A 16,072-nucleotide genomic window follows, 5' to 3' on the forward strand; every position below is an offset into this window, starting at 1 on the left:
TGGAGGCAGCACTGGCCACCTTGTTGGTTTGAGACTTTATCTTCAATTAGGCGAATGAGACAGAGGCAACAGTATATCCACCAACCCCTGAAAATACAAATATTGTGTCTCATTCACTTCGGAAATGATGCTGATGAGCAGTCATTTACAAGGATGCTTTGTCTTGATTTCTCTTAGAGATGAATTCATTTCCCTGTATGGTTGTCCAACATGTAAAAAATGCAGGGGTAGGAACTCCACAATTTCCATGTGGGGGAAAAAAGGTAAACCACGCTGAACAAAAAGTAAATAAAAGAACTCTGCCCTTCAGAGTGATTTTGTTTTTTATTGATTAGGAATAAACAGATTTACAGTTTTGAACCTGGTCCATGAGAACAAAATTTTTTTTTGTTGTTTCAGTATTTTACACACAAGATCTTTGCCACAATATCCTCCACAATTTGTCAAAATAATTTCACAGAAGAAGTTTACAAACTTTGCCTTTGAAAGATCTTAACATATAATCATCATAACCAGGATAAAGAATATATCCATGCATATCCTAAAGCATTTCCAAATTTGGTAGTCTGACATTTGGTAAAATGCTAAAGTTACTTATTTTTTGGGGGGGCGAGGTCAGAGAATAAAGAGTTTTAATTTTTCATCTCATTATTTATACTATTATTTATCTTTTTTTAAAAACTTTTTATTTTGCATTGGTGTATAGCTGATTAACAATATTGTGATAGTTTCAGGTGAACAACAAAGGGACTCAGCCATACATACACACATATCCATGAGAGAGAGAGAAAGAGAGAAGGGAGTGAGTGCCAGCTTGTCCTCCGGGTGTAGAGTTCATCATTAAAGAAAGCTCAGAAAATAGCAATCTTAGTATCTTTTTGTATTAGAAATTGGTATTGGTTGTATTTTAATTTTTTATTTTATTGAAGTACAATTGATGTACAATGTGTTAGTCTGTGGTATATAGCAAAATGATCCATATATATATGCATACATATTTTCTGTATGTATGTGTGTATGTATTTTGTATTCCTTCTCATCGTGGCCTATTACGAGACACTGTGCTATACAGTAGGACCTTGTTGTCTGTCTGTTTTATGTATAGCAGTTTGCATCTGCCGATCTCAAACGCCTAATTTAGCCCTCCCTTGCCCTTTCCCCTTTGGTAACCATAAATTTGTTTTCTATATCTGTGAGTCTGTTTCTGTTTTGTAAATAAATTCATTTGTATCATATTTTAAATTCTACATATACGTGATATGACATTTGTCTTTCTCTGTTGGACTTACTTCACTTAGTATGATAATCTCCAGGTCCGTCTGTGTTGCTGCAAATGGCATGATTTCACTCTTTTTCATGACTGATTAGTATTCCATTGGGTGTATAGGAAAGTAGTGTTGAAAATTGTTATCCCTCTTGCTTCTGCATGTATTAATTTGGAGATGTTTGTCTTAGAAGCAAGAAAGAAAAGTGAAAGTGAAGTCACTCAGTCATCTCCGACTCTTTGCGACCCCATGGAGTGTAGTCCTCCTTCCATGGGATTTTCCAGGCAATAATCCTGGAGTGGGTTGCCATTTCCTTCTCCAGGGGATCTTCCCAACCTAGGGATCGAACCTGGGTCTCCTGAACTGTAGACAGACGCCTTACCGTCTGAGCCACCAGGGAAGTCAAATCATTATTAATATATCAAGTTGCTTAGTCCAAGTGGAAAGTAGGATAACTTAAGGCAGAACTGACTTTTAATTTCAGAAAGAGAATTAATACCTAGATTGTATAACATTTTCTGGAAGACAGGTGTCTCACTTGTTGCTTCTTTCTGAAAACATGACAATAAATCAGGATTTTCTTAGAATCATTTCACCAGTAGGATAGTTGTATATACCTGCCCTACCCTACCTTGGCCTTTCCTTGGGCATGTATGCATGCAGACACACACTTCTTAACATTTTTTTCTAGCTTCATTGTGTGGCACATTATATTCCCATTTATAAAGACTTTTCTAATCAAAGTAATGACAACCAAATTGGCAGAACTATCAGATGGCATACCTTTTGTAAGTTTCTTATAGTAAAATTGTCTTACATGGTGTTTTGGGTGGTGATTACCTCCTGGAGTGCTGATAACTATGTTTATTTCACAGATGCATATTTCTGTGACATTTGGTTTACTATCTTATAATATATTACTTCTAAAAAAAGTTTGCCTACCTTACCCTGAGGATTGTTGGCCAACTAGAGGTAGTAGTGTGTTTCTTTTACATCCAATGCCTTTTGGCCTATTGGCCAAATATGGCCTATTTAGCCATAGATTACAAATCTGATAGTATTTCTTTGCATTAACATTCCCCTAAGTGGAAATATCTTTGGCATCTACTTTTTAGAATTTGGGGTTATCCTCATCTCTTGTAAGACTCAGAAGTTAACATCTTAGCTCTTTCTGAGGTATCATCCTAGGGCCTGATCTCATATTGCCCTGAGAAGGGATGTTAGCTGGGAATGCCTTTATGTGATAATCTAACAAGTGTGCAGAATGGAGGGGCTTCCCAGGTGGCTCAGTGGTGGAGAATCCACCTGCCAATGCAGGAGACCTAAATTCAATCCCTAGGTCAGGAAGATTCCCTAGAGAAGGAAATGGCAACTCCGGTTTTCTTGCCTGGGAAATCCCATGATCAGAGGAGCCTGGTGGGCAGCAGGCCATAGGTTCACAAAGAGTCAGACACGACTGAGCAACCGAGCACACATGCACATGCAGGATGGGAATGGATCAGCTTTTGCCTCGAGTACTGTGATGTCCAAACTCAGGTCTTCAGCCTTTTTCTTGAGTCCATACTACTTTTCTTTCGACTTGTCAGCATTTTTCTTTTCTTTGTGAGTTCTCTGTGAGCAGAGCACACGAGAACATTAAGTTCCTATGTAAAGCGTTCCATTTGGATGGGTCACACAGTCAGAAAGTATCTGAGCCTATCATGGTGTTCTCTGAGGTGTGCTGTGGCCCTTCACCAGATTGCAGCCACACTTTCTGTCGCTTCAGTGGTGGAATTGGAGTGTCCCCATGAGGGCATCTCATAAAAAGGTTTGGGTGCCCTCTGGTACGCATGCAAGGAAACCTATTAAGTATGTGGATTGGGAAGCTCATAGAGGGTTAACACAAGTTAGAGCCACTTGCTTTGTGTCTTTTTTTTTTTTCTCCCCCACAAGTAATATCTATATTGAAAACAGTGGCCGGTCACACAGAAATTCAGCCAAACTTTTTTTTTTTTAAGTCGATGTAAATCTCCCATGCTGTTTAAATGTCGGAACTAAATTTACCAAACTTGGCAGATTTGTAAAGCTGAGCAGGACTGCCAAGTGTTCCCAGTTTCAAGCAGAGAGAGTTCTAACAGTTCCTGAAATACTTGTAGGAGGCACCTGGTGGTAATTGCAGTTTCATAATTCTTCCCAAGCGCCTACCTTGCTAGCTGGCATCTCTGTACACTGCTGATTATTACAGTAATGATAAAGTGTCAGAATAGAATGGTCCAAAATAACGCAGAGCCCCCAGGAGCCAAGCACAATCCCTCCAAATCTTCTTGCTTGAGAACTGTCAGGAATTAGACCGAGGTTCTTGACATCACAGCCAGCTGGTTATACCAAACAAAGGGGAAGGGTGCGGGGGTGGGGTGCGCCAGACAGAAACCGCACCACATACCTGGCCTACTTTTTTTTTTCCATTTAATCAGGGGTTGTTGTCTGAGATTCTGCGGAAGGAAGAAGACCCTCGGACAGCATCTCAGTCTCTTTTAGTAAACCTGAGAGCCATGCAGAATTTCCTCAACCTGCCTGAAGTGGAGCGGGACCGCATATACCAGGATGAGAGAGAGCGGAGCATGAACCCCAATGTGAGCATGGTCTCGTCAGCCTCCAGCAGTCCCAGCTCCTCCCGAACCCCTCAGGTGAGATATTCCCTCCACTGACTTTTCACTCTTTGCCTTAGAAACATCTTGCCTTCACTGATACTCTGTTTTCCCTCGAAAACTAAGAGATATAATTCTAGGACTTCTTAATCCGCTGAACATGTGAGTTAGAGAATGTGAAACTCTGACCCTAAACTAGTGGTTATCCTTTACTGTACCATCCATGCCATTTCTCTCCCTTTAAAAAAGTTCCATTCTTCCATATATGGCGGGGGTGGGTGGAAGGATAACGGCTAGATGTCTGCATACAGCTGTTTGGTTATCAAAGAAGGGAGTAGGGGATTAGTGTTGAAGCTAAGTTTGCATAGGAAGCATACTGCTTTCCTCCAATTGTGTATTTATTTGGATGGAGATAGGGTAGTTGGGGGCTGGGGACAGGTAGAGCAGTCCAAGTTCTGCTTGATGTAACCTGAAAGAAACGAAATCCGTGAGGAAGCTGTGTGTGATGGAAGCATGCATGTGCTGTGGCTAGATCAGAATGACTGGGAGCTCATTCAGTGATTCTGTAGAAAATGGTGGGAAGGTAGACCTTCATGTTTTCTTTCCTGCAGTGATTCCCACAGGATCCTGGCTCAGCTTTCCATCCTTCTTTTCTCCATGCTTTAAAAGCATTCTGTTCTCAGGTCCTTCTGCAAATGCATACATCTATTAATAGTAATGTGTGCTTTAGAAATTTTAACTGAAGGGTCAAGTTCTCAAGTAGCCAAGAGTCATTTCCAACTCAGATCTGAGGGCACTCCTTCTTAGCCCACTCCCTACTTCCCTTCTAGGGCTTCCCTGGTGGCTCAGATGGTAAAGAATCCACCTGCAATGCAGGAGTCCTGTGTTTGATCCCTGGGTTGGGGAAATCCCCTGGAGGAGGGCATGGCAACCCACTCCAATATTCTTGCCTGGAGAATCCCCATGGACAGAGGAGCCTGATGGGCTACAGTCCATGGGGTCACAAAGAATAGGACATGACTGGGAGACTAAGCACAGCACAGCTACTTCCCTTAGACTTCTCAGGTGGATAAGTGGTAAAGAATCTGCCTGCCAGTGCAGGAGACACAAGAGACTTGTGTTCAGTCCCTGGGTTGGATAGATCCCTTTGAAGAGGATGGCAACCCACTCCAGTATTCTTATCTGGGAAAGCCCATGGACAGAGAAGCCTGTCCATTGTTAAAGGGCTACAATCCCGGGGTCACAGTAAGACACGACTTAGCGACTAAGAATGTACACACGCAGTGTTTCCCGTAAACTTTTACTAATCAGCGGATTTATAGTAAAGTCATCTCGTTTACTGTTGCTGGCATGGTTTCAAGTTCCTTCTTGAGTTATAGTTTTCAAACCAAATATTTAACAGTTGTACATTTGTACGAATCAGAAAATTGGGTATGCTGAAAATGTGATTTTTTTTTGGCTTAGATACATATAGTTTTGGATTTAGGAGTTTGTTTTCTGGCAAGGTCTAAGGAACTGATTAAGCAGAATTTTATTCTAATAGAAATATTTGAGCTTTTTCAAGTACATTTATTTTTTTCCCACACATCTTAACTCTCTTTATATTTTTACACTCTGCAATAGATTTTTAATTGAAGATCATTTTTTATCATGAACTGCCAAATTGTGATACTTAGACCTTAGTGAATTATGAATTTTAGTTACTGTTAAACCAAAACTAAGACGCTTGACTGCTTACTTTGGACTAGTGAAGCCAAGTTTTTTTACTTTTATTTTTTTAAATTTTGGGGCATACATGTTGAGCTATTGAGTTGGGCGAGTTGTTAATTTGCACTAATATTTACTTCTATTAAATTCACCAACATTTTTGCCACTTTTGAAGCCCATTAAGCTATTACAGAAGAATCCAGCCATGCTTCATGGCCATTTAACTGGGCAACTTTTCTCAGAAAGTCACTCCTTCTTGTTAGAAAATCACACATGTCTGTGTGTTTTGTTTTCCACTCCTTCATAATATTTTTCTAACAAGATTATATCTTAGGCATCTTTTCAAAGACCTGGTAGCTTTCAGAGCCAGACCAACTTACAAGGCTACACAGTTAAGGCCAATATTTTGTTTTTTTGAGCAGAAGAAAATCCCTAGATAAAGGTGTCCTTTAGAGGCAAGTTTAACAGGGAAATTGATCATTTAATTTCACAGCTTGGAGATTTTTGAAAATAAATGTTAAATATTTTTTCTCAAAATATATTTGAGAACATGGTCATGGCACTGACAGTTTTACATTGTCTGGAACATCCTTCTTTTTCTGCTGGTTAAGCACTGAGAGAATTATTAAAGATATTTAAAACATTTCATGATTACCTACTTAATCAAAATTCTTTATAGAACTGTCTCCGTGGTGTAGATACAGATTACTGTAAGGCTTTCATTGTGCACACAAATGCAGAGAGGTGCCACTGGTTCCGTCTTTGAGCTGGAGCCAGCATTCCAGGGCACACACACACAAGGTCTTGCATAGGTCCATGGAGATTATTTTCCAGACCCAATAGCACTTTATTACTGGTTTAAAACAAATTGAAGAAATTTCAAATTCAACCCCTACAGTCTCTTCTAATAATCCTTCAACAGGCCAGTATTCTTCAGTGCATTTAATGATAACAAAGCAACAGAGAAGGATAAGAATGATCATTTATTGAGCACTTATTATATCATGTATTGTGAATATTTTGCATGGATTTAGATCCTCACCATTTTGCATTGTTGTTCCTATTTTACAGATAAGGAAACTCAAGTTTAGGTAGGTTAAATACCTCATGTAAGGTAATATAAATGGTTGGTAGAGTTAGGATTTCAGTTCTGATTATTCTGATTCTAAGGTCTGGGTCCCTAAGCATATATTTCTCTGCTTTGACTTTAGCTCTCAGTGTTCCAGAAAAGATTTGATCAGTTAGTTAACATGATGTTAAGTCAGTGAGGCTAATAAAAAACCTGCACTGAGAAAGGCAGAAATGGTATGCAAAAACATGCACTCAGTAGGGAAAACACTCTGGATTAACTAGAAGTTTTAAGAAGAAAAATGAGTCTTCTTGAAAAAGATGGGAGAGGATTAGAGTGTTATGGGAAGACCTGAAACTCCAGGGCAAGAAGAAAAGTATAAAAACAGCACCAGTGTAAACTGGAGGTTTTGGAGGCAGAGTAGCACAGTGGTCCATGAACTTGTGCTTTGGAGCCTGAGGGACTTGAGTTCAGATCATGGTTATTTCACTTGCTGCTGCATATCCTTCCAGCAAATTATCTTCTTTTATTTTCAGTTGTCTTCATCTCTAAAGTGAAAATAATAATGTTTAACTCACTGTGTTCTTATAAAGAATAAAATGTGATGACAAAAGTAAAACGCTTTCTGGAATGCCTGGCACATAAAAAGTATGTGTATCAGTTATTCTTATTATTACTTTTCAGTAATTAGAAAACAATATGAGACGGGAAGGTCACAGGAGAATGGCAGAAGTCACTGAGTGCTTGTAGGAACCAAAGCTTTCTTTTAAAGTTAGGACGTGACCCTGGCTTCAAGACATCATTGAGAATGATCCCACGGTGTCCACACTGTATGCCAGGTCTCTAAACCCTGCATACTATCAGTCCAGTGGGGAAACAGCTCAGGACATCCAGAGAGGGAAATTAGTGGTTTAGGGGTCTAGGGTGGGTGGGGACAAAAAGAAAAAAGCTCACTTTAGACCAAATCAGCTGTCGGTGCTCAGGAATCTGAGGGTGGGGACAGACTGTTTCCTTTGTCTGGTGGCCCTGGGTTCTGAGAAGGCTGCCCAGCCCCCGCTCCTTACACAACATAGTTTTCTGGATCAAGTAGGTTCAAACATTTTAGGGTTATCCTAACTCCAAGAAGTACAGACACCTTTTATATTGTCCTTCATTTGTCTCTGAAGCTGATGGGAAATCATTCAATTAAAACGAGCATGGCAGAATACATAAAACCAGAATATGAGTTTAAGAAAATGAAAACAGCACTTCAAAGGCATTCTGAAGCCTAGTTTTATGAAATGAAATTTTGTTTCATTTCCACTGATTTCCTAGGTGAAATTAGGTGACTGTCTGGGTAGCATAATGATGATAATGGGGGGAAGCCATACATACTCAAATGACATACGTAAAGCTTTAATAAAGAATGAGAGAGACTCAGGGGAGCGCATTAAATTGAGTAATAATTTATTATTTAGAGACCTCTACCCATTTACTCTTTTTTTTTTTTTTTTCTGGAAGATTGACTCTTCCTCTAAGGTGTTCTGTTTTCAGAAGGAAAAAAGTAACCATGTGTGTGTTCTGCATGCTTGTGTTGCAGTTAGGTGATGGCTTGAGTTTGGTACCCAGAGTAGCCATCCTACCTGCGAACCGTCTCAGCTACTGTGAGGGGAACAACAGGGTTGACAGGACTCTGCATGTCCTATAGGAATGCACTGCAATTATTTCCAATCACAATTAACCTGATTAGAATAATGGACAGGAAGTGTCCCTCTGTAGCTAATGTGGTTTGGCATCAGCTGACTGAAATCCTTTGATAATTTCTGCACAGATGGCTGGGCTGAATGCAGCACTTTTTAAATTATTATTTTCATGGTCTCTTGGTAGGCCAAAACCTCGACACCGACAACAGACCTCCCCATTAAGGTGGACGGCGCCAACGTCAACATCACAGCTGCCATTTATGACGAGATCCAACAGGAGATGAAAAGGGCCAAGGTGTCTCAAGCCCTGTTTGCCAAAGTGGCTGCAAATAAAAGTCAGGTGAGTGGATTTTTAAAGAGCAAAAGTGAGGCTGGAATTAGACTGTTCTCCTCCTCCCACCAATAAAAATACATCTGTTCCTATAATAATAATAACAATAATAATCCCTAGGGAACCTGTCACGTTCTTGCCTTTTGCGCTACAGTTTGCTTTTATTCCCATCAGGGTTCACAATAAAGACTAAGTCAAAACCCAGATTTTTTTTCAAGTTTTTTAAATTTTTTTCAAAAAGAATCAGCCTTGAGGGATATCTCTCCCAATTCTGAATACTGCTGTGTATGCTTTTTTCCTTTCTTTTGGGTATTTGAGCAAAACTTGGTGTGTTCAGAACAGCATCTTCCTGAGATCAAGTTTTAGCCAGGTCTCGTCACCTCTCTTATTCCCACCAGGGGAATGGATGACTTTGTTATAATAACTGCTTTTCAACCCAGCCCCAGAGACACCTTGCAATGTCAGGTGTTTCTTTTATGTAGAGAATACAGTTGTTTTTCCAGGAGAAAACACACATCGGGGACTGCAGAGTAAGTGCTGAGATCTTTTAACAGAAAAACAGAGAAGCTTATCCAGTACAATTTTGCAGAGTGCTGCGATTGTGGGGAATGGAATGCTCCAGGGAGAAAGTAGACAGATGCTTAGGTTTTTATTTCTGAAAGCAGCAACAGTTGAAGGGCTGTACTATCTGTTTCAATTTGTTTAAAGCGACAACTACTGCCCTATCCTAGAATGGGTTATGTTGAGGTGCCTACTTATTTATTTCTGGGTTGAACAATTACTCAGATGCGAGGTGAAGGAAACAAAAGTTAGTTAAAGCTTAATTTTGAGAGTCCTTTGATTCAGAGCTTGATTTCCTCTGTGGGCTTGCATGACAAATGCTTTCATCCCTACATATGTAAATGGTAAAATGGTCCATCCTCTCCTGAACAGATCTGCTTTGTGCTGTAGAGAAAAGAAGTTACTGAATATGTTTTAAGCAACATGGTTTTTAATGAAAATTAAGTTTTTAAAATGATAGCTAAATGCTGTATGTTTACTAATTATATGGTTTGGGGAATAGACTTTTTTTACCTGTAGTTTTGCAGTAACCTAAATTACTTTTTTTCAGATTTTAATAAAAAGACAGCAGTAGAATATTCAGCAATTTTGAAGAGGGTTGAAATATTTGTTTTCCCTATTCAATTTTGATGTCATGATTTTTCCAGATTATTCTTTCTCTCATCAATGAAATCATTGCAATGTAGTTGGCTAAGATATCATGTCCAATCATAGTATGAAATACATGAAAAGAAAATACCATAGAGCCTTCTTAAACTGTTAAATGCATAAAATCCCATGTACCACATGGCAAAATATAATGAGAGTTGGAGCTGTTAAACGAATAAAGCTGTTAAATGCATAATGCCACTTGGCAAAACTACTGTGCATTTAATGGTTTTCCACTGTGTAATAAAGGACATATGTGGTAAATGTGCAGTAAGTATAAAACTACACAATTGCTTTTGCAAACCTGCCCCGTAGTCGTGACTTGATGTAAATATCAAAGTTGCACTCAGTCCTCCTTTTATAGCTGCTTTCTAGAAAAACTCAAGGCCATAGTCTAAGCACTTGATTCAGAATGCTGTCATCTCCCTGTTGACTTGGTACTATTGCTTCTGAAAAGAGTGTTGAGTCCAGCCTCCCTAAGTAGTTCAGGTGGCTGATTGAAAACTGTGTTTGCCAGTTGGCACAAATGTAGCTCTCCAAATTCTTATTGCCTGCAGAACTCAGTAGCCCTGTTTCTGTAGAGCTTGGAGTGAAATATAGTTCTAGGACCTGATGTGCTAAAAGGTGAGATTGAGCCTAAATGGAGATAAGATGCTTTGTCTCTTGTTTGTTTTCCATTAGGGTGGTGATTTCATTCACATTTATGAATAAGGAACTTTATTTGTAAACAGCTGACAGAGATTTGCAAATCAGGTGTTAAGTGTCTTAAAAACGGCACTGTCAAACAAAATAAACTTAGCTGATAGTTTCAAAGGCAATTTAACGTAAGATATTCGCTCTGCTTTGTAAGTACTACTGGCATTTGCTTGATAAAAAGCATCCTTAATGAAATCAACGGCATGATGTTGTACCTTGCACTTGTATTTGGTACATGTCCATAAGGGTTTTGTGTGTGTGTGTGTGTGTGTGTGTATGGAGTGACTGAGGAAGTAAGGGTACTCCATTCTCTTGGAGGTAAAATTAGAAGAACCTTGAATAGGAACTCTTGTTCCTATTGGAGTGGGTTTGAGCCTAGAAGGCCCTGTTCAAACACACATACTAACCCCTCCTCTTCCTTTTTACATGTCTTAAAATAGAAAGGAACCCTCCATTAAATCTCATTCATTCCTTGCTATGAATTGCCGTCATCATAATAAAAATAGTAACCTTACACTGCCTGTGTGTTAGGCAAGCTTTGAATGAAGAGTAGGAAAAGGAGAGGACGTTTTTAGAGATTGAGAGTGGTGGGGCAAGGGGTTCCTCGAGGGCTGTAAGAGTTTAGAAAACAGGCATAGTTGGAGGAGGGGTTCAGAAAAGGAGCTAAGAGTGACAAACATTGGCAGTTATGCCTGTGGTCCTATTGGTGGAAACAATATTACTGGAAAGTGTGTGTTTCCTTAGTGTGTGGGTGACATAAGGGTGCATTTGTAGGGTTGAAGACCACCTGTTCATTTAATTGGTCTCCGGCTCCTTTGTCATGGCCAGGCCAGCCCATCATCCAATTCCACTGAGTGCCTCTGGTCTGATCCTTGGCCTTTTCTTCATGTGAGAGAAGCCAAAGAAAGCAAAGCAGGGGGCAAAGTATGCTTACATACATTTCACCTTTTACTTGTTTCATTTTCTATTTAGGATCAATTTTAGGTGTTGTGTGTGTGTGTGGATGTGGATGTGGGTTCTGAAGACTCTCTTTTCTTTCTGCAGAATATTCAGATTATTGGTCTTCATGGGATGGGATGAACTATGGTCAATGGTTGTTCTCTGTGAACTAGGAGTTGGGGGTCCTCAGTAGGAACCATAGTGTAAGGGCATATGGCATTTCCCTCACAACTTCAGCATGGCCCTACATACAAAGGGCCCCCAGAGAATAAGCACCCCAGTGTGCAGTCTAAGTGACTACAGGAACTCAGTGTCCCAGTCCCTCAGATTCTGTAGTTACTCTCCCACTCTCCCTTCCTCCCCAAGTGCAGTTTATCACATGTGATCTGGAAAATGGAAATCCAGCAGGGAGCAAACACAGTGACCTGTGTGGCACCCCCACTGCAGTGCTCCAGGGATGGCCATGTGCTTCGTGACAGCATCTTTAGCTACATCTCTTTCTGGTGACATCAGCTGCCCCTTTCCCCAGATGTTAACTCACTATTTCTCTCCTCTCCTGCCTGCTTCTCTTTTTTATATTGCTTTCAGTATTCAACTCATGGAATGCTGAGGTTGATCTGAGCTTGGCTTTATTTTGAAAGGAGAGTGAAACTTTATTATTTTATACCCAAAGAGCCAACTCTACATATGTCTTTTCCTATTAGGTTTGGGTGGAAATAGAGTAGGTAGAGGAATGGGAATGGACCTATTCCTGTTCTACTTTGCCTTCATTAAACAAGTAAAACAAATGAATAAAAATGTTAGAAGGGCACTAGGTTTGCTTTCTTTTTTTCTTTTCTCTCTCTTTTTTTGGTGGGGCAGGAGGGTCTTGCTTTCTGTTATTAGGAAGGTAGAGAGAAGCTGAAACACTGCAAAAAAGGGAAATAGACAACCTGGTTGTAAAGCTCAGTTGGTGGTAATGAAAGAGCCAACCCCAGAGTCTGCTGGTATAAAAGAGGGAGTGACCTGGGAATAAGGGGTAGGGGGTCTCTGAAGGGATGACACTGTAGGATGTCCTCATCATCGCCACCAGGATTTAAAAACCCCTACTAGTCCTTCCTGCCCTACATGCCTTCCAGGCCCACAGGCTGCAGGAGCTACTGCTAGGATCAGGAATGAAGGAGTCCTCACTCCTGCTGCAGAAGAGAGAGGGAGGCACAACTGTGACCCCACCACAGTGGGGAAAGAGTTTCTGGCACAATTCTGAAATAATTTCCTCCACAGAAGATGTATTCTTCGTGGTGACTGGGTTTCATGGTGTATACTTTATGAATGCTATGATTAAAATAGATTTTGTGTACTGATTGGCCTTTATTCCTTATCATTGTCTCACCAAGAAAAGAAATATATATATATATATATATATTCATATTCCATGTTCTCACTTACTGACTTAACAAACTGTAATCCTAAGTAGAAGGCTTCTTAAACTTTAGATGTAGATTATAAACACAGATTTTATTAACATTCTTTATTATAAAATATTTCCATATAGATGATCTAATTTGACTAACAAGTTAAATGATTTAAAATACACAGGACTCTGTAGCAGATCCTTTTAAAGGTAAAAGTAAAGATAGACAACTGTACATAACGAAAAATAATTGGTATATCATTCGGTTTGTTTCCTTCCTTTTACTAATCTTTGCTATTGGAGTTTATATCACATTCAGTATAGTGCTAACGTGTTTTCTTCATTCAATCATGAGTTACCATATTAATTTTTGCTTTTGTATGTCTCTTCTTAAAAATGTCCCAGGCACAAGTTAGTTGTACATATTTCCTTTTTAAAGAAATAACTTCTATTTTATGACTACTTAAGTAATAACATCCTCATTTTATTTTTATTCTTGAATTCAAAGGCATTTCTTTTCTTCTTTAATGCTATTTATTTTGAATAGGTAGCATATGTTCATTATATAAGCTTCAAAAGGGACAAAAGAGTATACAGTGAATAGTCTTCCTCCATCCCTCAGCCCTCAGCCATCCTTAGAGCCACTGCCAACATTTCTCCTCTATCTTTGGAAATACAAGTTTATAGGCTTTCTTTGTCCCTATGCACAAATGACTAGCATACTTTACACACGGTTTTTCCTTTACAAATCCTAAAGATCTTTCCGTATCAGGACACTTAGTCCTCTTATTCTCTTAAGCTGCTACGTCATACTGGATGCACCACAATTTGACTCTCTTCCCTTCATGGGTATGTAAATCATTTCTAGTCCTACCATATTGAAAATAATGATAGGATTTACATTCCAGTGATGTCCTTGCCAGCGATGCTTGAGGGTCGCTGCCTCTATACCTTCACCTAAGGCATTTTGAATGACTCAGCTGACTACAGTTTTGGCCAATATAAGAGGGAGGGGGGGATGATTTGGGAGAATGGCATTAAAACATGTATAATATCATATAAGAAACAAATCGCCAGTCCAGGTTTGATGCAGGATACAGGAAGCTTGGGGCTGGTGCACTGGGATGACCCAGAGGGATGGTATGGGGAGGAAGGTGGGAGGGCGATTCAGGATGGGGAACACATGTACACCCGTGGCGGATGCATGTTGATGTATGGCAAAACCAATACAATATTGTAAAGTAAAAAAAAATAATAATAATAAAAATAAAAAAATACTAATAAAGAAAAAAAATGTTTATAATTAACAAAAGCAAAACAAAACCCCGAACAACTGGAAATTCCCACGTCTCCCTCTTCCACCAGGCAGGCTCTGCATATGGCTCCACATATGATCCCCAGCTAGCGGTCCTGTCCCCTTGCACCTGCTGTAGCATCTGGGGTCAGAGCTGCATGCTGCCTTACTGTGCTCCCCTCAGGCCCACCTCCCGGCTGGGGCCTGCAGGTTCTGTGATTGCTGCAAAGGCCCATCAAGATGAGGGCCGTGTGTCCTTGTGGGTCGTCAGGTGGCAAGGAGAGATAGCACACCCCCTGAAATGTCACCTGCAATGCCCCATCCTCATTTTAAAAAATAAAATGAAAAAAATATAAAGGCAAAATATGAATCACCCGTAATCCCACAATCCAGAGGTAGTTGCTATTAACCTTTTAGTCTAATGTGTAAGTGCGTGTTTGCACGTGTGTGTTTATATCCTGGTTGGAATTATACTGTAATAAGACAGTTATAAATTGTAAATTTTTAAACCACCTTTTCTCATGGGAGAGTATGTTTATGAATTGTACAGTATCTTCAGTCTCATTATTTGGTTTCTTAGCCTTTAGAAAATATTACACAAGAATCAATTTTACCACTTTGCCCTGAAAGTGGTTTGACAGTTACCTTATTTTTTACGTTTCCTTATGGAGATGGCTTTATCGGGACTAGGATTGCTCAGGCTATTGGGGCTTCCCTGGTGGCTCAGTTGGTAAAGAATCTGTGTACAATGCAGGAGACCTGGGTTCAGTCTCTGGCTCAGAAAGGTCCCTTGAAGGAGGAAATGGCAACCCACTCCAGTATTCTTACCTGGAGAATCCCATGGACAGAGGAACTTGGTGGGTTACAGTCCATGGGGTCACAAGAGTCAGATATGACCTAGAAACTAAACCACCGCATCGGAAGTAAATGTTTGACTCCCCTGATCTCTGGTATAAAGAGAGACAGGAAAAACTGGCCGTATGATGCCACGTGTAGAATGAGGTGGTGGTCTCGTCTCACTCCCAGTGCTTTTGCTTCTGCCATCTTGTCTTCAGTGTATAAGGCAGACTAAAATGAGGTGTGTGGCCTTGCCTGCCCCTTCCTGATGGGAGATTTTTTTTGAACACATTTTGACAGCCTATCAAAAAGCAGCTTCTACTCTTGTCAACTGGGGCATGTATACTACAATGTCAGTGCTGTCCACCAAGCTTACATGAAACAAATTAACATATTTACACTATAATTGCCATTTGAAAAAAATTATTAAGCAGGTAGTGAAGAAATTAGGCTTCTCAGTATTCTCAAATGCCAAATTAAGTGAACAGTAAGTACAGTGATACCTAAGCATCAAGTCAAACCCTTCACTTTCTTCCTTTTTCTCTCAGCATAATTCAAAGGAATAGATTCTTTTGAGAAATGATCAACAGAAATTCCCTCAAGATCTCAATTTTTACATCATCCCTATAGTGAGGAGTTGGATTCTTCACAGTTGATTATGTTTATGTTTCATACCCTAAATCTAGCCTTTATGGGAACCCTTAATTAGATATCAGTGAAGCTTAATACGTAGAGTTCATACGCAGTTAATACAATGTCAGGTGCCTTTACCCATTGCTAAAATTTCTGTACTGGGTTTAAGCACATCTTGATCTATTGCAGAAACCTTTGAGTTGCATTCTTTTGCCTGTTCATGACACAACACTTTTAGAAACTTGCATATGACTTTAAAGCAAATCAGGTTGACATATTAAAAGCCATCTTTCTGAACTCTCCCAGCCTTCTTTTGAAGATGATATTGAGTTAAACCATAGTTCTTACAGTTAGAGAATGTTGGTGCTGTGACTAGTTCCTACTATTTTG

General features: G+C 39.8%; 1 protein-coding gene across 2 annotated transcripts in view; it reads left to right on the forward strand.

Moving 5' to 3' along the window:
* SATB2 (SATB homeobox 2) overlaps nucleotides 1–16,072 on the forward strand; it is a 200,436-nt gene that overhangs the window by 144,094 nt on the left and 40,270 nt on the right. For both annotated transcript variants that reach the window (XM_086366667.1, XM_086366674.1), the window contains exons 8-9: nucleotides 3,719–3,931; nucleotides 8,535–8,690. In XM_086366667.1, coding sequence (XP_086222793.1) covers nucleotides 3,719–3,931; nucleotides 8,535–8,690 — 369 coding nt within the window. The remainder of the gene's footprint in view (nucleotides 1–3,718; nucleotides 3,932–8,534; nucleotides 8,691–16,072) is intronic.

The sequence above is a fragment of the Bos grunniens genome, chromosome 2 (genome assembly GCF_055505025.1).
Source record: "Bos grunniens cultivar Pamir isolate PY7600 chromosome 2, Bosgru_T2T1.0, whole genome shotgun sequence".
NCBI classification, from domain to species: domain Eukaryota; kingdom Metazoa; phylum Chordata; class Mammalia; order Artiodactyla; family Bovidae; genus Bos; species Bos grunniens.